Source organism: Haemaphysalis longicornis, unplaced genomic scaffold, assembly GCF_048455015.1.
Source record: "Haemaphysalis longicornis isolate Haplotype H1 unplaced genomic scaffold, Haemaphysalis longicornis Haplotype H1 scaffold_1, whole genome shotgun sequence".
Taxonomy (NCBI): Eukaryota; Metazoa; Arthropoda; class Arachnida; order Ixodida; family Ixodidae; genus Haemaphysalis; species Haemaphysalis longicornis.
In genome coordinates this window covers 301,865,225-301,891,837 of record NW_027526203.1, presented here as the reverse complement: position 1 = coordinate 301,891,837, position 26,613 = coordinate 301,865,225, and the positions used below count along the sequence as shown (strand labels likewise).

General features: G+C 49.8%; 1 protein-coding gene across 7 annotated transcripts in view; it reads left to right on the top strand.

The window, feature by feature from the left end:
- Nucleotides 1-521: 521 nt before the first annotated feature.
- LOC144149337 (uncharacterized) overlaps nt 522-26,613 on the top strand; it is a 61,884-nt gene continuing 35,792 nt past the window's right edge. The window contains exons 1-14 of one of the 7 annotated variants that reach the window (XM_077680904.1): nt 522-778; nt 4,645-4,821; nt 4,940-5,116; nt 5,235-5,411; nt 5,530-5,706; nt 5,825-6,001; nt 6,120-6,296; nt 6,415-6,591; nt 6,711-6,887; nt 7,006-7,182; nt 7,301-7,465; nt 7,587-7,763; nt 18,466-18,966; nt 24,297-24,440. In XM_077680904.1, coding sequence (XP_077537030.1) covers nt 4,663-4,821; nt 4,940-5,116; nt 5,235-5,411; nt 5,530-5,706; nt 5,825-6,001; nt 6,120-6,296; nt 6,415-6,591; nt 6,711-6,887; nt 7,006-7,182; nt 7,301-7,465; nt 7,587-7,763; nt 18,466-18,966; nt 24,297-24,440 — 2,562 coding nt within the window. In that variant the 5' untranslated portion in view covers nt 522-778; nt 4,645-4,662. Of the gene's footprint in view, nt 779-4,644; nt 4,822-4,939; nt 5,117-5,234; nt 5,412-5,529; nt 5,707-5,824; nt 6,002-6,119; nt 6,297-6,414; nt 6,592-6,710; nt 6,888-7,005; nt 7,183-7,300; nt 7,496-7,586; nt 7,764-18,465; nt 18,967-24,296; nt 24,441-26,613 lie in introns of all 7 variants that reach the window. The other 6 variants (XM_077680895.1, XM_077680909.1, XM_077680919.1 and 3 more) reach the window with 6 other exon arrangements.

The window sequence follows — 26,613 nt, the reverse complement described above, 5'->3', positions numbered from 1 at the left end:
AAATGGCGCTTTATGCCGCAAAGTCTCAGGTGCACCTCGAAAGTGCAGAATAATTCATATCCATCGCACTTATAAGCGCCTGCTCCGCACCAAAGAGTACTGGGAACACCATTTTACTTTCCTTAGCCCAAACCGCGGACAGCTTCGACCATGGATGTTTCTTCTGTGGTAAAGGAAAACTGCTCCTCTGTGTTTTTGGCGCTTATCATGAGAAAACATTTCAGTGTTTTGTTATGTATCACGCGCATTTTATCTTAGGCCTGAGGCGCATTCACTAGGCAATTTTTTTCTTTGAAAATACATTTTCACACTTCGCGCGCTGTCTAAGCTGTCCCCACCTGGTGAGAGAACATGAAGGCTTAAATGCGTGAGAGTGTTTCGATCAAACTTTTAATAACCAAAAGACACAAAATTATATGTCGTAGAAATAAAAAATGACAATAAAGGGTTTAAAGTTTTTTTTGTTGTGAAATTGTCAGACCATTGTGCACCATAACGTCATTTCCGCGTTTCACGCAGTTTCTTGCATGCACATGTGATCTGCGTTGTGCGCAATTCGAAATGACATGTGCGTGCTTAGTGATGGGTCTTTAGCGTTCGCGCGTTAGCGTGTCTTCAGTCCCCGGTTTCCCAAGGCGAGGACTTCTCGGTGCAAGAACTTCGCTCGTGCTGACCAGGCTTGGGCTGTCAGTTCCAAAGTACTGGCTGCTGGTCCCACTTCGGCAAGACCGGGAGGACCTCCAGATACAGAAGGCTGCGTGGTGCTCCACTCCAAGAGGTACGGTTGAAAGGTTCGAACGCCATGGTTCCATGGTTCGAATGTCATGGCGCTCGAACGCCATGGTGCTTTAGCTTTCAAACTTCTTTAATCGCGACAGACGCTGTTAGAGGGCAGGGTAGAGGTTGGCAGCTGGGTAAAACAATCCCGTCTAAATTCCTACTCAACTAGTTCGCTTGCCTGGTGTCTGGTATCTGTTTGGTATCTGGTATTGGTATTTTGTTCTGGTATCTGGTATCTATTTTGTTAACAGCTAACCCTAAACATCGAAGAGCGTTCGGCATTCAGAATAGCCTAGGAGTCGGTGATTGATTGATTGATTGATTGATTGCTGTGTCTAAAGGTACGGCGGACGTACCCCGACCCCAGCGGCCAAAGATACGTCGGACGTACGCCGATCTCAGAATCTAGAGGTACAGTCATGGACAATTCAAATACGAACCGCGGGGCGCATGGCCGAAGATACCATGCCGTCACTTGGCAGCGGCCGTGAAAAACGCACGGACATGCGCAGTTGAGATGTCGGGAGCGAGGCTGCGTGTCCCACTGCGATGTGTTGCGCTCTGCTCGCTCGCATGCTTGCCTTCTCGCTATGCCGCAAGAGCGCTGAAAGAATTGTTAGCGGTGCGGTGCAAGATATTACGGTGTGCTCGGCTTACAGGAGCGCCTGCTCGCCGTGTGTGCCGGCGTCACATTGCCGATATAGCTTTGTATGCGAGGTTCAGTAACTTGACCAAATAACGATGGACACCAGGATCACTCCCAAACCAAGCTCAGTGCTGCCCGCTCCAAAGATTTCTGCAAGCACTGAGGGGGCTGCCGAAAAAAAAAAAAAAAAAAAACGAGAAAAGCAGACCGCCAAAATTGTTGCGCAAAGGCAGCTGGCCTATAGAATGGTTGGACCTGCCTATCTTCCTAATTTTTGTTCATATTAGAATTCTGCCAGTAATTTTCCCAAACCACACAATGCTTGCAGTTAATTTATATCATTGTAGATGAATTCTGGTGGTATATCTGTTGTTTGCTACTAGCACCAACTCCGCGGAATGACTCAGCCATGACTCCGTTACACAAAGGCGCATTCTTAGCGGCCAGTTCATTGTTCGATTCCCGAGCCACTGCACCACGAATGCAAAACAATGAAGCGCCATCAGAAGTCAGGTGGCGTGCATTCATTTTAGCTCCATATCTGTACGATTGTTTTCTTCAAGAAAGCATGATGAGCTCAACAGCATGCCTTACGAGAGCGTGCACGCGATTCCCACGCAAGCACTGGCCGCAGCTGCAAGCGAATACGCGCCGTATTGCTCTTAACGTGACCAACACCTTCAGCTGCAGCAGCACTGGTGGTACTTTCAGTGCTTGCAGCTCTCTTGCGGCATCATGACAAGGCAATATGCGAGTGAGGAGAGGGCGACATGTCGAAGTGGGACACGCAGCCTCGCACCCGACATCTCAACTGCGCATGTCGGTGCGTTTTTCACGGCCGCTGCCAAGTGACGGCACCGGTATCTTCGGCCATGCGCTCCGCGGTTCGTATTTAAATTGTCCATGGCTGTACGTTGGACGTACTGATAGCGAGAGGCTAAAGATACGTTGGACGCACGCCGACGCCGAAAATATTACGGTACATCGGACTAAAGTCCATTCTCCAATTAAGGGACTTTACGTAAGAGGTGCCCGATGCCCCGATACCCAGAGGCGAAAGAAAGGTACGGTGGACTTAGCCGGTGGATGGCAGTACAGGCCAGTCGGACGCACCCGCAGGCCGCAGATGCATTCTCAGGTTGTACTATGTGGTTCCCTCTGGAAATGCAAATCCGGTGCTACGGAGGAAGAGCCTCCCGCGTGGTCTCATGCGATTTACACCGGATGAGATTGCCCCAATGCAGGGGTGTCTAATGTAGAAAATTTACCACTGGGATATTGATCACATGATTGTTCGTCTTCTTGGGCGTCTGTTAAGCGGAGTGGTCCTGTGTGGCTTTGTGACGACGAGGTACAGCCTCGAACTTGTGAAGGGAAGTCCTAGGTTCGAATCCACGTCCCCTCCCCCCCCCCCCCCCCCTTTTTTTTTACCAAGGCAACCAACATTGCTACGGATTTTTGCATCATTTTTGGAAGATGGACCTTCCGAGGTGCCAGCCGCTACTCTTTTAAGTTTTCCCCCTCTCGCAGTGCGAAAAAAAGAGGAGCCATCCATGTACAGCTTGTGAGCTATGTCTGGGTTGCTTTCATCAAGTCTGTGCATGCTTCCTTGATCAGCCAAAACAGTGTTTTGCAGCGGCACAACCCAAACTGTGAAAAATTCACTTTGTGAAAAATTTAACTTTTCTTGCTCTTTCGCAATGAGTTCAATGAGCCTGTTCTAAGATATACTCCCTAACTGAATGGCTGGCTGAATTCTAGAAATTTAAGCCGTGCTTTGATCACACTGTGTGTACCGTAGTAGCAATCAGTAGGGTTGCCACCTGACCGGTTTTGGACCGGCCCGACTGGTTTTTTAGACAGCGGGCCGGTTGCCGGTCTGTACCTAAAACCGGCCGACATTGGCCGGTTTTATGGCCATCGTGCCGCGGTTTGTGGCCTTTTGGCCTTTTGTAAGCGTAAATACATGTACTACGACAACCAATATGTGTCGACAAGCTGTGCAAAGAAACACGAGCAGAAGAAATGCGTCGCCGAGCACGATTCCAGAGCTGGAAGGGCACCAAAGGGAGGAACAGCACAATGAAATGCCGCCGGCGCGGTCAGCAAGTGCGGTTACTCTTCAGTGCAGCACATTCAGAGCCAAAACCTCAATCGCCTTCAGTGCAAACGTTATGTTGCTTTCTCTGTAGGGAAAAGCTACAAGAAATGGCATTGCATGCCAATAAAAAATGTGGCGTCTTTTTTTCAACACAAGTTCAGCCTTCTACCCCCCCCCCCTCTCTCTCTCCCTCTCTCTCTCTCTCTCTCTCTCTCTCTCTCTCTCTCTCCCCCCCCCAATCCTAATTGCCGGTTTTTTCTTCGGGGAAAGGTGGCAACCCTAGCAATCAGCCTGCTAAAATCGAGTGATTGGTGCAGTGCTTTGTGGAATGAAAGCAGCGTAATACATTCCACTGCAGTCCATCTTCTAAAAATGATGTAAAAATGCGTAGCAATGTTGGTTGTCATTGTAAAAAAAAAGGGGGAAACGTGGATTCGAACTTAGGACTTCTGCTCGCAAGTTTGAGGCAGTACCTCGTCGTCACGAAGCCACACAGGACCACACCGCTTAACAGACGCCCAAGAAACAAGAAAACGAACAATCGTGCGACCAGTATCCCGGTGGTAAATTTTCTACGTTAGGCACCCCTGCATTGTGGCAATCTCGTCCGGTGTAAATCGCATAAGACCACATGGGAGGCTCTTCCTCCGTAGCACTGGATTGGCATTTCCAGAGGGAACCACATAGCACAACCTGAGAATGCACCTGCGGCCTGCGGGTGTGTCCGACTGGCCTGTACTGTCATCCACTGGCTAAGTCCGTCGTACCTTTCTTTAGCCTCGGGGCATCGGGCACGTCCGACGTAAAGTCCCTTCATTGGAGAATGGACTTTAGTTCGACGTACCTTTAGCCTCTTGTTATCGGGGTACATCCGAGGTACCTTTAGATTCTGAGATTGGGGTACGTCCGACGTACCTTTAGATTCTGAGATCGGCGTACGCCCGACGTACCTTTAGCCACAGTGTTGATTGATTCATTGTAGGGGTAACGCGCAGCACACTTCGCTTCATCTGGTGGCTGTTTACTGCACACCAACATTAGTAGTGATGGAACGGATTGATTTCACAGATACTGGGCCGACACAGATGGGGGAATGTCCCATAATGAAATTTTTCAGATACAGGACACTGGAGCCATGACAGGCGACACCAGCTGCAGCCGCGCAGAGGTGCCCGGACCCTCGGGAAACCAGTTGCCCAGCTGGGGTCAACCCTGCAGCGGTCGCACGGGGCAGCCCGGAATGTCGCCCCAGGGGAGGTCCTCTGATGATCCGGAGCAACCCTTTGATAGCCAGGTACCCTCTCCTCTACTCGCATAAGTAGTAATGGAACGAATTGATTTCTGTGATAGCAGCACATGCAGATGAGTGTCCCGTTATGAAATGGCTCAAAGGCAGTGCCCGCGTGTTTCAGGTCCAGCAGCCTGGAGCCATGACAGGCGACACCAGCTGCAGCCGCGCAGAGGTGCCCGGACCCTCGGGAAACCAGTTGCCCAGCTGGGGTCAACCCTGCAGCGGTCGCATGGGGCAGCCCGGAATGTCGCCCCAGGGGAGGTCCTCTGATGATCCGGAGCAACCCTTTGATAGCCAGGTACCCTCTCCTCTACTCGCATAAGTAGTAATGGAACGAATTGATTTCTGTGATAGCAGCACATGCAGATGAGTGTCCCGTTATGAAATGGCTCAAAGGCAGTGCCCGCGTGTTTCAGGTCCAGCAGCCTGGAGCCATGACAGGCGACACCAGCTGCAGCCGCGCAGAGGTGCCCGGACCCTCGGGAAACCAGTTGCCCAGCTGGGGTCAACCCTGCAGCGGTCGCACGGGGCAGCCCGGAATGTCGCCCCAGGGGAGGTCCTCTGATGATCCGGAGCAACCCTTTGATAGCCAGGTACCCTCTCCTCTACTCGCATAAGTAGTAATGGAACGAATTGATTTCTGTGATAGCAGCACATGCAGATGAGTGTCCCGTTATGAAATGGCTCAAAGGCAGTGCCCGCGTGTTTCAGGTCCAGCAGCCTGGAGCCATGACAGGCGACACCAGCTGCAGCCGCGCAGAGGTGCCCGGACCCTCGGGAAACCAGTTGCCCAGCTGGGGTCAACCCTGCAGCGGTCGCACGGGGCAGCCCGGAATGTCGCCCCAGGGGAGGTCCTCTGATGATCCGGAGCAACCCTTTGATAGCCAGGTACCCTCTCCTCTACTCGCATAAGTAGTAATGGAACGAATTGATTTCTGTGATAGCAGCACATGCAGATGAGTGTCCCGTTATGAAATGGCTCAAAGGCAGTGCCCGCGTGTTTCAGGTCCAGCAGCCCGGAGCCATGACAGGTGACGCCAGCTGCAGCCGCGCAGAGGTGCCCGAACCCTCAACAAACCAGTTGCCCAGCTGGGGTCAACCCTGCAGCGGTTGCACGGGGGAGCCCGGAATGTCACCCCAGGGGAGGTCCTCTGGTGATCCGGAGCAACCCTTTGATAGCCAGGTACCCTCTCCTCTACTCGCATAAGTAGTAATGGAACAAATTGATTTCTGTGATAGCGGCACATGCAGATGAGTGTCCCGTTATGAAATGGCTCAAAGGCAGTGCCCGCGTGTTTCAGGTCCAGCAGCCCGGAGCCATGACGGGTGACGCCAGCTGCAGCCGCGCAGAGGTGCCCGGACCCTCAACAAACCAGTTGCCCAGCTGGGGTCAACCCTGCAGCGGTCGCACGGGGGAGCCCGGAATGTCGCCCCAGGGGAGGTCCTCTGATGATCCGGAGCAACCCTTTGATAGCCAGGTACCCTCTCCTCTACTCGCATAAGTAGTAATGGAACGAATTGATTTCTGTGATAGCAGCACATGCAGATGAGTGTCCCGTTATGAAATGGCTCAAAGGCAGTGCCCGCGTGTTTCAGGTCCAGCAGCCCGGAGCCATGACGGGTGACGCCAGCTGCAGCCGCGCAGAGGTGCCCAGACCCTCAACAAACCAGTTGCCCAGCTGGGGTCAACCCTGCAGCGGTCTCACGGGGGAGCCCGGAATGTCGCCCCAGGGGAGGTCCTCTGATGATCCGGAGCAACCCTTTGATAGCCAGGTACCCTCTCCTCTACTCGCATAAGTAGTAATGGAACAAATTGATTTCTGTGATAGCGGCACATGCAGATGAGTGTCCCGTTATGAAATGGCTCAAAGGCAGTGCCCCGCGTGTTTCAGGTCCAGCAGCCCGGAGCCATGACGGGTGACGCCAGCTGCAGCCGCGCAGAGGTGCCCGGACCCTCAACAAACAAGTTGCCCAGCTGGGGTCAACCCTGCAGCGGTCGCACGGGGGAGCCCGGAATGTCACCCCAGGGGAGGTCCTCTGGTGATCCGGAGCAACCCTTTGATAGCCAGGTACCCTCTCCTCTACTCGCATAAGTAGTAATGGAACAAATTGATTTCTGTGATAGCGGCACATGCAGATGAGTGTCCCGTTATGAAATGGCTCAAAGGCAGTGCCCGCGTGTTTCAGGTCCAGCAGCCCGGAGCCATGACGGGTGACGCCAGCTGCAGCCGCGCAGAGGTGCCCGAACCCTCAACAAACCAGTTGCCCAGCTGGGGTCAACCCTGCAGCGGTCGCACGGGGGAGCCCGGAATGTCGCCCCAGGGGAGGTCCTCTGGTGATCCGGAGCAACCCTTTGATAGCCAGGTACCCTCTCCTCTACTCGCATAAGTAGTAATGGAACGAATTGATTTCTGTGATAGCAGCACATGCAGATGAGTGTCCCGTTATGAAATGGCTCAAAGGCAGCGCCCGCGTGTTTCAGGTCCAGCAGCCTGGAGCCATGACGGCTTACAGCTGCGCAGAGAGGTCTAGACTCTCGGGGAAGAAGTCGCCCAGTTTTTATGTACCCAGCAGCACTTGCTTGGGGGAGGCCAGCATGTCGCCCCAGTGGATGTCATCTCGTCAGGGCCAACCCTCATCTACCGAAGTATCCTCGTCCCTTCTCGCATATCAAGTGGTAGAACGGATTGATTTCTGATTCAGGGTTGACGCAGATGGGGGAGTGTCCCGTAATGAAATTGCTCAAAGTAGGGACCCTCGTTTTTCAGGTCCAGTACCTTGGAGCCATGACTGGTGACACCAGCTGCAGCAGCGCAGAGGTGCCCGGACCCTCGGGAAACCAGTCGCCCAGCTGGGGTCAACCCTGCAGCGGTCGCACAGGGGAGCCCGGAATGTCGCCCCAGGGGAGGTCCTCTGATGATCCGAAGCAACCCTTGGCTAGCGAGGTACCCTCTCCCCTTCTCGCACTGTCCCCATCTGTGGGGCAGTGCTCCTTTGCTGCTGCTTTCAGCCCTGTCGGGGTGAGAGGCAGGGTGAGCCAGTTAAGGGGAGACGCTGGTCTTAAAATAAACTTTTTTTTTGATTAGTCTGTGAAAATGAAAATCACTGTGCATTTGGGTTTTGTCTTTCTCATTTCAAATATGCAATCAGTTTCCAAGTGGATAAATTATTTTGTGAGTTGTAAAGAAAATACTGCAGCCTAATTAATTTCTTACGGGCCTTTAGGGAACTTTTTATTCAATTTTTTGGATGGTATGGATGTGTAGCTTAAGACCTGCCATGCATGTTGATGCTATTGATTTTCTTGTAAAGCTAGTTGATTCGATAAAATCAGTCTAATTATGCCAAGTACAGTTTTCAGGAAGCCTAATGAGCTCACATTATTATTCATAACATTATTTGAGGCACATTAAGCCAATCAAAATAGCATCAGCTTGCAGCTCATTTTATCCCGAATTCAACGGTATAACGTTTGTAAAAATACTTCGAAAAAAAAACAACCTGAAAACCCCTGTAAGGCTAGGCGCACATGCAAAAAAAGGGAAGCTGAGCAAATCGCAGCAGAAGTTTTACTACAAGTGACAGTTTTGTCTATTGAGCATGTGAAAAGAAGAAATGATTTAGAACGTAGCTCGCTTTTCTCTCAACACGAGCATACCAAGTTTGCTGAAATCAGTTGATGGGAAAATTATGAAATACTCTGTCTACAGATGGCACTTGGCAGAAAAACTGAACAAAAGCAAGGCCAGAACGTTGCTTCAGTTTTTATGCTGTTGGCAGCGCGCCGTCACTCTTTGGCGGCCAGAACTGAGGTGCCGATCGTGCAGGACAGTTGTAAACATTTATTTTGCTATGTTACTGCTTCATCTGTTGCAATCCAATTGGCTCCAGGGCGATTTGCATCGTGCGAAATGAGCTGCAACGAAGTGGCCAGTAGCGGAATGAACCCCACTGTTCTGTGACGTGCATGCGCTTGGCAAACGCGGCCTTGTAGTTAGGCGGACAGTGCCTAACGCGTCGCCCGCTTTCCAATGGGAGTGGTAGGGACGCTTAGTTCAGGCACTCACCCGGTATGTGGCACGTGCCGGCGGACGTCCAGCCTTACATCACTGCTCGCGAATAGCGAACACTGCACCCACTTCTACAGCGTGTCTGTCAGCTTGCCTCGAAAGCGTCGGAGTGCCGCCTGGGGAATGCTAGAGAAACTGTCAACTGTTTTGCATAGTTTTCGAGAAGCGGCGCTGGCTGGCGGACATGAAAGCACATACGAAGGCTACAGAGAGGGAAAGGGTAGCAGAGAGCAACAGGAGAGTGGCTGTTTGGCCATTTTTTGCTCGCGCGTTAGGCAAGGATTATATAGGCGGCGTTGGCTTGGCTAGGTGGGATAACTACGTTTTCGATTCAGTCTACTCATATATCACGTCACCCCTGCTCATTGTGCACAGGGCGAGCCTTTATCATTCTCAAATTGTTTATCTATATGGTAACCTGCCGATAAGGAAGCTCGCACCAGGAAGTGGCGACCCCCCGCCCTAGCATCGTTGATAACAGAATGAATACACTTTTCCAGGCGCTTTCTAATACTGTTCGTTCAACCTTTCGGTTATCGATGGGCATGTTTACTTCATTTTTATGCTGTTCGGGGCTTTTGCTGGTCGTCGCATAGACGAGTAAATGACCTGTTGCACAGTGATGAGAGTGTCGAGTAGATCACCCACGGCACCCGGCCTATGAGATTGGATCGCGTGCAGTCAGTAGCCAAGTGGGCGGTGCGTTCCGTCTTTTTTGTGCCCTGGTTATACTTGCAACCAATGGACGAAACGAAACGGTTCTGGCGGGGATTTGAAAACGGAAAGACGCACTTTCGAATGAGACCAAGATGGACGCCATAGCGCCAGTAGAACCCAAGCTCCATCAAAAAAATGCTATTTTCGCATTGAATACTGGCCGATTTTAGAGGTTGTCGGTGCTATAGATTGATATTATGGCTCAAATACGTACTCCAGGGTCTGGATATTTGGCTGACGGGGAGAAAAATAGCTCTACTTTCCAAAAATGGCAGTTTTGAGAAATCGATTTTTTTGGTCAAATTTCGGGATTCCAAAACCCGCACCTCCCCTTAAAGGAGCCATGAAGAGAAAATACAACTTCGTTTAATTTGAAAGAACTAGGATTCAGTATCTCACTCAGCTCCATTACAGCCCCAAAAGATGTTTTTTTAACAAAAAAAAGCGAGAAGTATTTAGAGACTTTCAAATTTTGCGCCACAGTGACGTGTTATGAGCAAGGATGACGTCATACGGGCCAACAATAAAACATAATTTTTAGTGCGTTAACTGCACGTTAGCATTCAAGTGATGCGGTCAAGCGGAACTAGAGGCCCCATTACAGACGTCCAGTCATGTGTCGTCGCGACAGGTCAGTTAGGCGGTCGCCAATCGCATAAACAAGGTTCTGTGACGTCATAGAAAAGTTGCGGGAAATCGGCTAGGGGGTCGCGACTGCTTCACTCGTTTTCTTTAATATCTCCGTTATTTTTTCGAAGATTGCGATTATATTGGTATCATTGTTATCGGGACTAAGCAGTCTTTCTAATAAAGCCAACTTGTATTTTGTCTTCATGGCTCCTATAAGACGAGAATTGCAAGTTGTTGGGAAGGGGACTTTGGGAAATTATGTTTATCTAAAACGTTGTTGGGGTGAGTAACCAAAGCAGTAAGCATAATGATTGCATTAAATAAGGTCCAATGTCTAGAGCGGGTACATTCTTGTAACTTGAATATTAAAGGGACCCTGAATTAAATTTGTCAAGCTCCCGTTTTTGCTTGCACTGCATAGACTGGCGCAAATTAACACACTTTTCATCGTTTATCCAGTGGATAAGTCGGTAATTGTTCTATAAAGCCTGAAAGAAGAAAAACTACCATGCGCGGTCTGCGGTGGCCGCACCAACTAAAGGCTGTGACGTCGGGAGGAGGTGCACCGTGATTGGACGATGTCCGAGATTGGCATTCAAACAAGTTTCGGTTTCAATTCTGTAAATCAGCATGCTTGACATCCGTTATGGTTGGATGGGCATTCTCGTTATCTCAATAAATGTCGTACCGCACTTCTGCCATGTTGTCGGCTGTAAAATGCCTAAGATAAGCCTCCCAGGACGGCTAGCAATCGCTAGCCAAAGCCTAGGCAGTGGATGAATGCCCTCCGCGTCACCGCAGACACTCAAATGCCATCCGCTTTTCCCCATATTTGGAGCTTTCCTCACTCATGCCTGTATTGTAAATAAAAAGCGTGTTTGCACCAGGCCAAGGGCCTGATGATTCTGGCCTGTGCCCACTGCCCACAAGCAGTCGGTGCTTATGGCAACAGCACGCCAACGAGAATTCGCTAGTGCGTCAGTGTCCGTCTGCGCGCGTTCTGCGAACTAGCTCGTGGAGCAGTGAACGTTATGGCCCAGAAATGGTGATTTCAGTATGGAAAACATAGACCGAAAACGAAAAAATCAACTTACAAAAAAAAAAAAGTACCCTCAGGGTTTCGAACTTGCGATTTGCAAAATAATACAATTTAATCCCGCTACAACAAAATTGACGGGACATGCGAAAAAATCGCGCGCCATCAGCCGCAAAGGGTTCGCACAACATCCGACAGATGGCGATGAGTGTACTGGCCAGTAGGAAGACGCAGTGAAACATCCCCCTCGCGAGGGGCATGATCAAATGCAGAGCATTTCCGGGGGCGCATGACGTTAAGTAGTTTGCGTTACGTTAATGTTGTTGCACTTGTGGCAACTGCTGACGAGAGAGCGCTCGTCAGCAGTAATTTGAATGAGTCAACGATATAAGGCGCGTTCGTAGCCTCCCATTCTGTGTCGGCTTTGTGGCGCAGTGGTTAGAGCACCATGTACATTGCGTTCCGCCCGCAGGGTCGAGGGATCAAAACCTGGCGCCGGGTAGTATTTTCTTTTTATATAGTAGGGACAACGACGGTGCGGACTACGGACGTCAACGCGGGTGACATTGTGAGTTACTGAAATGCTCTGCGTTTAAAATTTCGTTGAAGCGGAAATTCGTTGAGACGAAATCTGCCCTAACACACCTCGGAAGGGCAAGAAAATAGCCCCGTATATTATCCGCATCATTGACAGCATAATACAACGTTTAGAAAAAGAATTTTGGATAAGAAACGTGCGAATGGTTATCTGTTTTTGCCTGCACGTAAAGAGTGCGTGATGGGAGGGGGTGAGGGGGGAGGGGGGTGTTAAAAAAAATTCAGTCGCAAAACATATTACTGCACAACAAGGCGTATCTACCGAGCTTATTACTAGCACTGCTCGGCCGTCGGAAACCCCCCTCTCGCTTGTGGCTGGCAGGAGAGGTGCTGTTATCTTATCCTCCATGTATTTATCCTACCATTAGGCATGGTGGCAACTGACCATGGCAGGCAAGCCGCATGCACTTGCATTTTATCGCCAGTGCGCGCTCGTGTCTAAGATATGCTGACGCGGGTTCAAGATTTTGCCTTTGACTTTGAGGAATTGTACAAGGAAAACTGCAATGACAGCTGCTCGCAAAGCATACAGGACGGCGCCGCGCCATCAGCAGAACACATTCGCGCGATTTCAACTGGATACGGATTGGCTCCAGCTTGGCGAACCGGGTCGCCGCGCCATCAGCAGAACACATTCGCGCGATTTCAACTGGATACGGATTGGCTCCAGCTTGGCGAACCGGGTCCGCTGGGCCTGCACCTCATGTAAAGACGGCCAGCCACATCGTTATCAGCAGCAAACAATGGCGTCCGCCTATGAGTTTGTTTTTATTTTGGGTGGTGGTGTGGGCGCGTGGGGCACGTTTTTGGAGAAACTAAGTGCCTTAAATGTATAAAAAGTTGCAGTTAGCTGGCATTATGCTTATTTTATTGTGAAACAAATGTTCAAACCCAGCCACAATGAGTGAAAATTTCGTTTAAAAGAGCCATGAAGAGAAAATACAAGTTCGTTTAATTTGAAAGAACTAGGATGCAGTATCTCACTCAGCTCCATTACAGCCACAAAAGATGTTTTTTTAACAAAAAAAGCAAGAAGTATTTAAAAACTTTCAAATTTTGCACCCAGTGACGTGAACTTATGAGCAAGAATGACGTCATACAGGCCAACAATAAACATAATTTTCAGTGTGTTAACTGCACGTTAGCATTCAAGTGATGCTGTCAAATGTAATTAGAGGCCCCATTACAGACGTCCAGTCGTGTGTCGTGACAGGTCAGTTAGGCGGCCGCCAATCGCACAAAGAAGGTTCCGTGACGTCATAGAAAAGTTGCGGAAAATTGGCTCGGGGGTCGCGACTCCTTCACACGTTTTCTTTAATATCTCTGTTATTTGTTCGAAGATTGCGATGATATTGGTATCATTGTTATCGGGACTAAGCAGTTTTTCTAATAAACCCAACTTGTATTTTGTCTTCATGGCTCCTTTAAGCGAAAGCAAGGCAAAAAATTGGTTCGTTGTGACGAAGACTTTGTTGCATTGACTTCTATGGCTAGCTGACGGGGAATTGGAAATATTTCGTTGCAGCGGAAATTTCGTTGAAGTGGACTTCATTGTAGCGGGATTAGACTGTATACTAGCGCTCCAAACCACTCGACCACGGGCTAGCGCTGCTAGTGTGGGAAATATAAGGTATATAATGAATAACCAGTTTACACTTTTATTTAGTTTTAGCATTTCAAGCAGCTTAGGTGACTTAGGTTGCACAGCGCTCGTGCAGTAAGCGTCCCCCAAATTTCCATAATATCTCACGTCTAGCAATTGCATTTCTTAGACTGAAAAGCGTTCGCAGATGTGTGGTCGTGCTGCTGACGGCTGTGCTTGTTCACCCAGAGAAAAAAAAGTGCTTCCTGCTCCCTAGTGTTACGCTGTACTGCAAAAGTTTCAGTTGATTTTATTTCCTTAGTACCTATATTGACTTCACCGACTCTCTCCCGCCTTCAAGTGGCCTTAGATTTTCCTACTAGCATACCAGTCAGCGAAGCGTCGCATGTGCGCTTGTGCAGCGCTTGTGTGGAGTGACCTGTACATGGAGCTTGATATGGTGTACAAACTAACAAAGTAAAGAAAGGCACATTCTTTCGTTCACAAATGTGTCGTGGCTTAGTTTCAATTGAGCGAACGAATTGCGACGACCTGTCGGCGGCCGGCGGACTAAACACTGGGCCGACTGACTCTGCCGGAAAGTCGGCGAGCCGTGGAGTAGGGCAGTCAAGCCAAGTCATCTCCTCCTGACGTCACACAAAAACGCCACAGAAAATGGGCGAGGATGCAGAGAGGAGGACAGCATTTTCGAATTGATTTTTCTACTAAATAAATTCGCGTAAACGCACTCAAAGGGGTCGAAGCACGGCCTATAGACTCCAGACTAAAATTTGCGCTAGTAATCCGGCAATGTTTACAAAGCACTTCAGTGTCCCTTTAAGAGAGAGAGAAAACAAAACTTTATTTAAAAACAAAAATGGGTTAGCGAGGGGGGGGTAGCGGAGGAGCAGAGGTCTGCCGCGACCGCCAGAGCTCGGGAGGTGACCAGCACTTGGCTGGACTCCTCGGAGCTGCCCAGGGCCTGCTCCCAGTGGTATGAGGAGGGGAGTGGGGAGTATGGGTCCGCAGGACATTCTCAAAGAGAGTGATACAGAGTATCCAGCTGACCGCACTTGGGGCAGTGCGGTGTGTGGAAATGATGCGGATGCGTATGTATTAGTTGAGCACGATGAAGGAACACGTGTGTTTGTAGTATGCGCCACATGTGGGCAGCCTCGGGGGATAGGTGTGGGTGTGGGGGTGGGAGAGTACAGCGGAGGAGGCGGTAATGAAGGGTAATTTCCCTGAAACTGAGGAGAGACTCGGAGGTCTCGTTCTCGGGAGGCCTGTGTATAGGTGTACGAGAAACGGCGGCCCGGGAAGTAAGAGCTTGAGCGTGTGCATTTGCTGCCTCGTTAGCACCTATGCTTGTGGGGGCCGGGGTCCACACCAGTTGCACGAGGTCGGTCGGGGGGCTTTGGAGAAGAATTTTGACAGCTACGGGGGCTATAAAGCCTTTGGTGAAGTGCTGGATGGCTTGCTGCGAATCTGATAGGACGGTGATTGGGGTGGGACTCTGGGAGAGCGCAAGGGCAATAGCCGTTTCCTCCTCCGTAGTTGCACATGAGAAGGAGATGGTAGCAGTGTGTGTCAGGACGTTGATGTCAGGTCCGGTAACCGCAAGGGCACAGGCCGGTTTGTGTGGGTAGGGTGGAGTTTTGCATGATGACTTGCACGAGCTGCTCGGCGGTTGGCATGGAATATGGGGTGCATGTGACGGGGAAGCGGTTTGATGCGGATGAGAGCTCGGATGTTGAGTGGAATGGGTTGGGGGGTAGTGGATGTTGTGAGGGGTGCATGCCCTGGGATTTGGAGTATGTAATGGCCCGTGGGTGTGGTGGAGAGTCTGACGAGTTGGGCTGTCCGGTGGGCCTCAAGAAGTTCAGGGATGGTGTTATGGATGCCTAGGGACATCAGGCGATTGGTAGAGGCCCCGGGAGGAAGGAGCTAGACCGTGCGATATGCTTTGCGGAGCATGGCATCCAGGGCGTTTGTTTGAGTGTTTGCGATATGCATGTAGGGGAGTTGGTAGAGTATGAGGCTGATCATAAAGGTGTGTAATAAGCCTAGTCAGTCCAGTTCTGTTGGCGGTTGGCAACGCGTTTTATGAGGTGGATAGTTGGGCTTTGCATTCCTAATGTATTTATGTTCTTAAGGTGCATTATTAGGCCAGGCACATCCATTTGAAGTAGTCTGGGTTCACGTTTAGATGCGCTAGGAGAATTCATTATTGCAACCAGTGTAGATAGCTGGTTCCCGATTAAAAATTCTGCAATCAAGTTTGTCCTTCTCTCTGGTTTGGGCATTACTTGTCCGGAGGTATTCTATCGGTGCATTTAAAGGAGCCATGAAGAGAAAATGCAAGTTGGTTTTATTCGAAAGATTTCGTGTTTTATAGTGCCCCCAGCGCTTGTCCGGATACAAACGATGCTTTATTCATTGAGAAATTAAACAATTTAGGTTAAAATTTTGATTTTCCCGCTCAATCGTGCGTTTTCGTGGTCCCAAGTGACATCACTGAAACCGACCGCTCTGCAGCCTAGAGTACCTTCATTCACGCATCCGCCGTACAGGGTAGAGACACGTATACGCTGGCGCCGCCATTTTCGGTTGCTCACTCGCCGCCGAAGCAAGTCATTGTGTCAAAACCGCGCTAAAATTATCGCCGCAACGCGGTTTACTGAAGAAGTTTGAATCATATTGTCTGTTTCGCGTTGCTAGGTCTCGTGGGAAACGAAAAGAATAACGCGTTGAGCCCGTTGGCCCAATTGCGGCGGCACGGGACCGTTCAAAGGTTGTCTCCACCCTGTACAGCGGTGTTGGTTTGTTCCCGCGTTTCTTTACGTTCCGTAACCTAGATGGCGCCACCATACCGTGGCAAGCGTTTGGTTTGTTTTTGCCCGCATTTAAACCTGGCTTGTTTTTGTTCTGGGAGAAAATATTCGTTCCCTGAAACAGTGCTCGCTCGACAAATGGGGTCACGTAAGACACCGTTGCTTGCGTCAATCGGCCAGTGTCGTCTGAGACAACCCCAAGCCCCGTAGTGCTGTGCAGCGAAACCAAGCATGCTGTGCGCAGTACGAACAGCAGAACGCACCAGTACTTCTATGTTTACATGTGCTTTCGTAACTTCCACTGTTTGTCCCATCATTCTTATTGCTTTGTAAAGAATGTGCCCTAAATTTAAGCGCAAATCGCTCGTTCGTCTAGTTTGTAAGTTCTACCTAATTTGCGTCTGCTTCTGCCAGCCTCCGCCAATCGCAGAGCTTAGCTCATGTGACGACATAGGTTCTGTTGCGGGAAATGAGCTGGTGGGTCGCATGACCATTCCCGTTTTTCCTAATTATGTAGCTTATTTGAGCGAAGTTTACGTTAAAAGTGGTGTCAGTATGATTCTAACGAGACAATCTTTTGAATGAACCAAACTTGAGTTTTCTCTTCATGGCTCCTTTAAAACAGAAGCGCTGCATTGAAGTTTAGTTTACGAAAACATCAAACGTAGTTGAGCCTGCTGAGGGAGGCATTCTGGCTGCGCACAAACTTCACTGACCCATGAACAGATGGCATTTGAAGGGAGCAGTAGCAGGGCTATAGCAAGCTCCGCTGTTTGTACAGGAAGCTTTGAGGCAGCATCAAGCAGCTGTTTGAGGGAAAATTGATCTTGTCGATTAACAACCAAAGCGAGCTTCAATGTGTCTGTCTGGCACATCTTGCACACGCACTACAATGGGCTGAGTGCATCCAAACTTGCAATTTTCTTCTCTGATGCAATGTGGCAGTGAAAGGGCCTGTTGAAGGGGAGGTGACCTACTGCAGCACGTGAAGGCACAACCACTACCTTAATAAGCGGAGACGAAAGTGGAAAAACGAGTTGGCCCATGCGTGTAGGTTACAGTGTCATGGATGCAAACATAGGCCCCCACTCGCGGCACCAGCTCCAGTTCTTTAGCAGCCAAGGGGGGCATCGGAGCTGACTCAATTTTGGCGCAGAGTAAGGAAATTTCGCGGGCACAACACTCCAAATGGTGTAAAATGGCGTTGCGATACCTTCAGTGTTTTTTGCGTAGCACAGGTTTACACTGTGCTTACTCATGGAAAGCCCAGCAAGCTAATGAAACATGGTAGGTAGATGCAAATGCTTTTATATTTTAGTCGGAAGCTTCTATGGAGTATGACGGTTTTGTGATTTTTTAATACTGTGGATGTTTTTTACGGCACAATATTTTCATCCATACTAATTACTACCCAGCTGATTGTGCTATTAATACAAATCACGTAAGAAGAATAACCAGGACCTAAAGTGACCATCTGAGTGTCATACCCTCCACAGCACTTCCGGAATTGAAATAAAACTGGGTCAATATCTACCCGGTGGTTGCTGTGCTATCGTTTCTACAGGCAACAAAGAACTGTGCAAACACACTTTTTGCAGAACTGCTCCTAAAGCTTACAGAGCATGGTTTTCAGAATGCACCAGCAGCATTGCCCTTGCTTTTCTTGCTTGGCGATAACATTTTGGAACCCTGCTGTTTGATTTGGTGCAGATGTGGTGCCTTTCTCGCTTACTGAAGCTACTTATGTGCAGGCTGGAGCGATGACTTTTTCCAAAGCTCACCATAGGCGAAAAGGTTGCTTAAATATTACTCGACAAATGCCTGATGCATAGCTTGACTCACAGTGAAGATGTGAGATATAATGTTCCCTTAATGTTGATATGGAAGCTGATTTTCAGCTGTTTCTGGAAGTTGTGACATTGCTCAGGTATCAACAAAGTGCACGCTGCCGCTCTATTTTCTAGACAACGTATCCAGCGCATCACAAGCATAGAATGAGCTACGTAGAAGCTGGGTGTAGTGATATTTTTTTTTTTTTTTTTTGCACAGTTCCTACATTAATTCGTGTTAGTGCAGGACACTCAGGTCCTTCAGGGGAAACAACATTCCTCGCAGCACTGCCTGATTGCGGCCTCGGGTGGTGTGATGGCAGCGGTCTTCCTGTTTCACTTTCTGCCGTAGGCCCAGATGAACGAGCGGCCGTTGAGTGGCAAGGAGGTTCGGACGGCTCTGCAAGAGACACTCACTACTTTGGGCCAGCCCCTGGAGCAGGAGATCCCAGGATTGCCGCCCAGAGCACTGCAGCTCTGCAGGCAGGAGCCCAACGGACAGCAGCCAGGATCAATACGACCGAGACGACACAAGCCAAGACGTCTGGAACAGAACACACCAAACCCTCTGCAAAGGCAGTCGCAAGGACCTGGGGCAGGGGCGCCCGAAGCACCGGAGCCGAAAGGACGCGAATTAATGATAAAGCATCCATCAGGGCATGGATCTAGAGGGGAAGAGCAAGAAACACAAGGGGGAAAGAAAGAGCAGCCCAAGGGACAAAAGCGACAAGCACCGAAGTCGAACACTCCACAAGCAAGAGCAAAGCGGCCCAGGGTTCAGAAGCAAGAATTTCCGAAGCCACAAACACTGGAGACGAGGGGAAGGCAGCCGAAAGGAGGCAAACGGGGAAAGGTGCGCCGGTGGTAACACCGCTCTGATTACTTTTTCTCTTGGGGCTCATGGGCAGTGACTTGGGATGTTGCTGAGCCTAGCTCAATGAGCCGACTTCTAAGGTTGGTAGTGATAACAGTGAAAAAGGTTGGTAGTGGTAACATTGAGCGGTAAGAAATGAGCTGAGTTGGAAGACATCCTGGGTGATATTAAAGGGAAGCAATGGACATAATGCGGACGGCTGGCTGCAGGTGGACCAGCCATTTACAAGAATGGCTCTTGGGGATGGGGACAGGAAGTAGGGCAGGAGGTGAGAAAAATGTAGGGGCAAAGAAGGGATTTTGCATAGCAGAGGGTAAGAGCAGCTTGAAGTTTGCAAGAAAGAGCTTTACTTTCTCCTGCAGGAGAAAAGGAAAGACTGAGTGGGAATCGTCGGGTAGTGCGAAAGCATTCTTTCCAGGGGCTCACCTCTGTACATACCTCTACGGGTGTGCTTTCAAGGCCCTGGAGCCTATCGTAAAAGGGGCTTTTGTTAAATAAAGAGCCTTTTATCGAACACCCTTCCATAGCCCTTTGGAGTGTGGAGCACATTGTCTTGGGCATCACAGACAGACAACAAGTTTCTGGAGGGAATCGCTTAGAGAAGAATGCTTATGCATTATTAGACTGGCTTGTTGATGCCTTGCATGATGTTTACGAGGGCCCAAAGGTTTCTACGGTCGAGTTGACACTTCCCAGTACAGTGAAACCCTAATTATACGTTTCTCGGTTATTGAACAATCCACTTCTTACAATAGATCACGGTGGTCCCAGCAAACTCCCCATAGAAACAAATGCATTAAATGCCCCTGGTATATAACGCAAGATTACAAGTAGTCCACTTTATACGATGCCTCATGCATCTAGAAATGCCCATGGCAGTTGAGAAATGGGTGTCCTTCTCAACTTTCCATTGGCTTTTCTTGCTTTCTCTTTCTCCAGTTAGTCACGGCCTCGATCCTCACTGCTCTATCCACTGCAGTGCCTCTCCCCCTCCCCAGTCACATTTTTTCCGCCTTGCCTCGATCTCTATTATGCTGCCCAAACGCGTCAACCCGTCATTTTTTTTTAGGGGCTCAGGCTGTTGGCGCCTCCTGTCGTCGCCGTCGTTTCATCTAGTCACGGTACTAAAACAGCGGGACACCCATTTTCCAACGCCTTGCGCTAGAACGTAACACGTGCTAAAAGAACACACTGTGACACTCGTTTTCTAACGCCTCGCGCTAGAACGCTTCGTGCTTCAAAGACAAGAGACTTTTGCAGCAAAGCTATATACCTCTACCCCCAACGGTTTCATGCCAAGGCATCAAGAATGCACTTACCGTATTTACTCGCGTAATGAACCCTCCCCTCACTTTCCTTCTTGAGAAGTTACTCTTTTGTCACATTGAATAAAAAAATGCAGCAGGAATATGTTTTTATCTCAGCATGGTTGCTGGTGCCGTAGATGATCGCAGTAACTTGATATCATGCTACAGTATGTGCCGAAATGCTAAAAACGTATTCCAACAAAAAAATCTCAACAGTAGCCGGAGACGTGAGCGCGAATGCTGTGCCTCACAATTTAAAAATTCTGCGCTTGCGGAGCGCCACCTGCTGAATGTAAAACAAACCTTCTTGCGCCATAGAAATGTTCCGGCGTGCGAACAAAGCACTAAATGCACTCCGCACTCCTCTGCTCTTGCTGTTCCGCAACGTCGCCATTGTTCAGCTGTGGTGCGACCTTTTTTTGTGCTCCTGGTGCATGCCGTACTGATGGGCCAGTACATGAGCTACACAGCCGGTTTTAAACTGAAGGTGGTGGAGCATGCGTTGATGCACATGGAAACTGCGCAGCTGGGCAGCACTTCAGTGTTGACCCAATGCGTGTACGCTACGGGTAAAACATGTTTTTAGGCAGCGGTGAACAGGGATCGCCGTGTGTTTCGTGGGCCGAAAGAGGGGAAGTTTCCTGGTGCCAGAAAAGATATTTTGGAGTGCCTTGACAGCATGAAGGACGGTGCGCTGTGGGCCTACAACAAATGTGAAGCCGCAAGTGACTTCAGTCAGGAGTACAGCTCCATATGACTAGCATGTAGGGAATAAAAAAGAAATTTGATTACGTACTTACCTACGTGTTTTACAAAAATGGGAAGGCACTAACAGCGCTTCTCTTAGCAACTTTATTGTATGAAATTTCAACTATTAAAAGTCTCTTGCAATTTTTGAATTTTCTAGAAAAAAAGTGGGTTCATTACGCAAGTAAAAACGCTATACACTGCATGCTTTTCCCCTCCCCAGGTTTCATGTTAAAAGAGATGGCCCGGTGTTTTCTTTTTTTCTTTCTTTCTTTCTTTCTTTTTTTTTTTTTTTTTTTTTTCATTGCTTTGTACTGTCATCTGTTTCTATTCTGCCACCCGCCGGTTCACTTCATTGCTGGCTTGTTCCTCCCCTCTGAGCCCCCTTGCTTTTTTGTCCCTGGGCTTATCTTGGGGAATTTCCTGACGGCACCCACCTGCTCTTGTTTTGTTTGATAGTAAACAATTGGCAAGAAGCTCACCAGGTTCATTTTCTTTTCCTCGCTGCAGACGGTACTTGAAAGAGAAGGCCATGGTCAAAGTAACTGAAAAGGCAGGAAAAGATGTGCCGCAACCGTCTACCACAAGCTCCTGCATCTGCAGTCGCTGCTTTTGTTTTCGCCTATATCAAACCTGTTTCCCTGCCCTGGTGTGATTTGCATGCAGGCCTGGCATTCACATCCTTGCACTATTGGCTGTCTTTTGGGTGGAAGGGGGGGGGGGGGGGGGGGGATGTGGGATTTAGGGTAGTTGCTTGTTAGCTTTGGGAGTCGCAATTTAAGTGCCATCTTCTCACCTGGTGAGCCTGGGGAAACATTATTGCGTTGTTATTGCCATAGCAATGCTGCTGCTGTGTTAGCCTTGAAGGTGTTATAATTGTCATGGCAATAATGCGATGGGGCACAGGCTGCGGGGAGGAAATGTGATGCTCTTGCCAGCTCATGCCGATTTGATTCTGCCGCTGCCTCCACCGGGCCAGCTCCGCTGCGTCCGGCTTGCAGCCAGCGCAGCCACGCTGCTCGGCGTACGCCGCTTGAGTAGTAACGATGCCAGCTCGAATTACGTGACCACTTTATTCAGGTTAAGTGCATGAACGCGACGTGCGGTGAGAAACACTGATGCACAATACAACACAGGCAAGGTCGTATGTCATCAAACATAGCACACACACAACACAAGTCCTATCATTCAGCTCAGCTTCACGGCATACGAACGATGTTCTCACCTTTCACTAACAGCACTCAAACAGACGTTGCGATTCATCCTGGTGTTCTTGGTGTCTCTTTTTCAGAACCACAATGCCCGAGAGAGCACACACAAGAAATCTCCCACTAAATGAGAGACTCGTTAGCCTCGCCATGCGGCAGCGGCCGCAGTGGCTGTTTTCGCACGTGCGCCGGGCAGACGCGGTGAGAAAAAAAAATGAGAGGAGGAGTGTTTCCCGAGGCCTGCTACAGTCAAACTCCGCTACAACGAACTCCGCAACAACGAAATTCCCGCTTCAACGAAGGTTTTTCGATTCCCCGCCCGCATCCCATAGGCCCCAATGTATTAAAACTCCCTCCACAACGAACCACTTTTTTTATTGTTCTCCCGGTTCAACGAAATTTCCCCGGTCATTTTCACTGACTGGCTTGTCTCTTTTGACAATGAGATGAAAAGGCAAGACCGCAGTGTTTGCTTGCTGCTGGACAATTGTTCAGCGCATCGCCTGGACGGCAGCGTCAAGCTGACGAACGTTGAGCTGAAGTTTTTTCCGCCCAACTGCACTTCGCTGATCCAGCCTTTAGATCAAGGCGTGATCAACAGCGTGAAGTACGCATACCGGTCAAGGCTCCTTCAGCGAATCTTCCCGAACACCGAGCATGGCCGCGACACCAAAGTTGACTTGTACATGGCTGTACAAATCTTGGCCGCCGCTTGGATGTCGACGTGGGGTGAAGTTGTGAAGAACTGTTTCGCGCACGCGGGGTTTCGACCCGAAGAGATGTGCAGTTCAAGTGACGATGCACAAGCTGCCGACGACGTTGGACCGGGGCAAGACGCGACAACGGCCGAAGCATGGGCAGCTCTCGAGGAAGCCGGCATTGTTCCTGAGAACGTAGCATTGAGCGACTACGTAAATGCCGACGCGGACGTGATCGTCTACGAGGAGCTGAGTGATGCCGAGATCCTCAAGAGTGCTCGCGCCGCCTCCGCCGCCGCCGCCGATTCATCCGACGACGAAGAAGTCGGGCATGGTGTTCCGACGGTCCCGACGTCAGTGACCGCGTCGCAGTTCATGGACTCCTTAGACGTTTTACGTAGTTTCCTTGGCGCCCATGACGATGATGTCGCCATGCAGCTCCTCGCAGACTGTGAGCAGTGCATTCTCCCGTCGCTCGTGCGAAAGCGCAAACAGTCAAAAATCAGCGATTTTTTCAAGTTTTGGAAATAAAATGCTCCCAGAGTGTCGTGCATATCCTGTGCATATCCGTGACCGCAAATTAAAATATAAACTCCGCGCTGTGATTTCACGACGCCTGCTTTTGCGCGGATCTCCAGGAGTACGACGCGCATATTACAACGCTGGTCTAAGCGCCGCGAGACGCGTTGTGACCGCAAATTACGATATAAACTTTATGCTATAAAAAGGGTGCTATTTTTGGCGGAGCGAGCTCCAAGCAAGTTGGCAAGATTGGGGCGAAAAGGTACGTGGGAGATTTCACGACGCCAGTTAGACGCCTGCCCTGTTTTCTTTATTTACTGATTTTTCCGCGACAACGAAATTCTCGCTACAACGAAATTTTTCGCGATCCCCGTGAATTTCGTTGTAGCGGAGTTTGACTGTACCTCTAGGAGCGCAATAATATAACCGAAACTATAAAAAGTAACATCGGCCTGGCTCAGTTGCTATGGCGTTGTGCTGCTGAGCCCAAGGATGTTGGTTCAATTCCCACCTGCAGCGGCCGCTTTTCTAGAGGAGGCGAGAAGCAAAAAGGCTGTGTGTTCGAGATTTCGGTGCTCATTAAAGATCTCCAGGTGGTCAAAATTAATCCTGAGCCCTCCACTACAGTGCACCTCATCATCAGTGTAGCGTTGGTTTTCGTCACGCCACAATCAATCAATCAAGAAAAGAAAAATTTGTCACGGGGCCACTGTCCTTTGGTGTTCCACATTTTTAGCAGGAGGGGCAATATATGCATGAAGTGCGCAGGAGACGAGTGTGGAGCTCGGTGGGTTCCGCCACTGCTGCAAACAGTGTGGTATGTGCAGGCGGGGGCGAAGACACTCCCCCAAGGCCGTCCGTGCAAGGCCACCTGCAATGCCCCGGCACTGCCATCGCCCCAGCCGGGCCCTGTGGCACGCCAGCCCAAGCGGACACCCTTGTACAGGCTCAACCTGGACTTCGCTGAAGGGGTGAGCAGTAGCTTTTGGCCACCCTCAAGAGAGAATGAGGGTGTGGGGAAAGGCTGTAGCGGCATTTGTGTGGAGTCATAAGGTCTGGTTTCTCTTTACCTTGTTGTTTTAGGAGCCCAGCTTACTCGCGGGGCAGCGGCTCCTGGCCGGTTTGTGCTCAAGCTGCGTTGTTGGAAATATGAGCCTCTGTCTCTTAATGTGTCGAGTGGTGAGCTGTGTAGCTTGTGCTGATGCTTTCTTGAAGCGAAGGTGCGGGGCGTGGGAGAGGGGCGTGGTCATCCACAAATGTGCAGTTTGGCCCTGCCGTGGGCATTATTTGTATGAATTTGGTCAGGAAGAGGTGTGAAGGCAGGCCCTGATTGCCATCCCAAGCACCACAGAGCAACAGCACAGCAGACCTGCCTCTATTACAGTGCAAACCATTTGTACCCTAACTGCTTATGGTGCAGGACCTGATTATAACACAGGTTTTTATGGCTGGCCGTTTACCTCCCATAGAACTCAATGCATGGATGTACCACTTGAAATGTGATCACGTTATGCACTGCACCAGTTATAGTGCACCGGTTCTTTTTGGTGGACCTGCTGATTCACTGAAGCAACTGGCACATTGTCTCAGGGAGAGAAAAAAAAATGGGGGGGGGGGGGGGGGGGGATTTTGTCATTTGACCCAGTGCACGTTGCTCCCCCACCCCCTCTCCTAACTTGGGCACAGAAAAGGGAAAGATGACTATGCATTCTGGTCAAAATTACATGATAACTGCAACCACTCTAATTTTAATTCCCTCAGCACAACTCTGAAGATGGGGAGCTGCTACATTGTGAGTTATCTCTCCCAGTTTTCTCTACTGTTCCCGGGATTCTAAGGGGTGTTCCTTTGAGTGGTGGTACCTGTGGCGTAACTAAGGGGGCGCCGGGGAGTACAAGTGCCCCATGTGCCACTTGGGAGGGGGCGCCGAACCGAGTCCTCCTAACATGTACCCGAGGGGAAAAAGGGGTAGCGGGTTACCGTACGTCACCGCAGTGGGGCAGCGCTGCCGCAAAAGTCACTGTTGAAAAGAGCGCCAGTTTTTGTTATCACGACATTGTAGCAAAACAATAAGGCTGAGGAAGACGAGGACGACAAGAGGGGTCACACATGGGGCGCAAAGTCGGGGGATGCACACGGGGCGCTAGCGCCCCGTATATGTCCCTCTCCGTCCATCCTTGTCTTCCCCAGCCCTATTCTTTTGCTACAGTGTCGCTGTTCAAGCAGTTTAAGTGTTTTCCTTGTCACGAAGTGGCACCACCTCTGTGTGAATACTTAGGTACGGAGTCCAGGAGGCAACCCCATATGATACCCAGTGTGTGTGCGTGCTGCATGTATGCATGTGCTTTCATCTGTTTTCGTTTGTATTCCAGAAGCGGGCGGTGGGGTGGGGGCGCTCTTAAAATTTGCACCCTTACAATTCTTTGCACCCTTACAATTCAATACCTTTGCAGGTATTCTTACAAGGCGAGGTGAACCACGTGCAGTAGATTGTAGGGAGCCTCTTTTATTTTCACACCAAAGCCTTATGGTCGTGTTCCACCAAAAACTACCCACCGCGAATGCCCAGTGGAAGGCGTTGCGCTCCTGAGCTTGTGCAATTGCCTTCTAATACCAGCCGTAGCGGTTATTTTTCTGATGAAGTTGGTCGTTGGTTGGTTGGCGATGGTCGTGGTGAAGAAGTGACCCGCTCGTGGCTAGCCTATCTTCTTCCAAGCAGGCAGCATTTTGCATTTGTTCCCTCGTTTTTTTCCGGTCAAATCAACTATCATCTTTGGAGAAAGAAAAGTGATTTAACGAGTGGAAGGAGCGTGAAATTTCGACAAGAGTCCTCCACTGGATAAAATTCCTTGCTACTCACAACTTAGCATTGCGAGGGCACCAAGAGTCTTCAAACAGCGACGAGAGCACTGTCGGAAATTTCCTTGGTCTTTTGAAGTTGCTGTTTTTGACCTCGTCATGGAGCAACACTTCGCATACGTTGAATGTCCTCCCGGGTCCACATGGTACCAATCACGTCTTGCTTAAGACGAATTCATCCACATGATGGCTGCCGCAGTTCGCAAGTCCTTGTTGCAAAGAATGAGTAAAGAGAAGTATTATGGCATTATGTTGGACACGACTCCCTACCAGGAGCACCGTGAA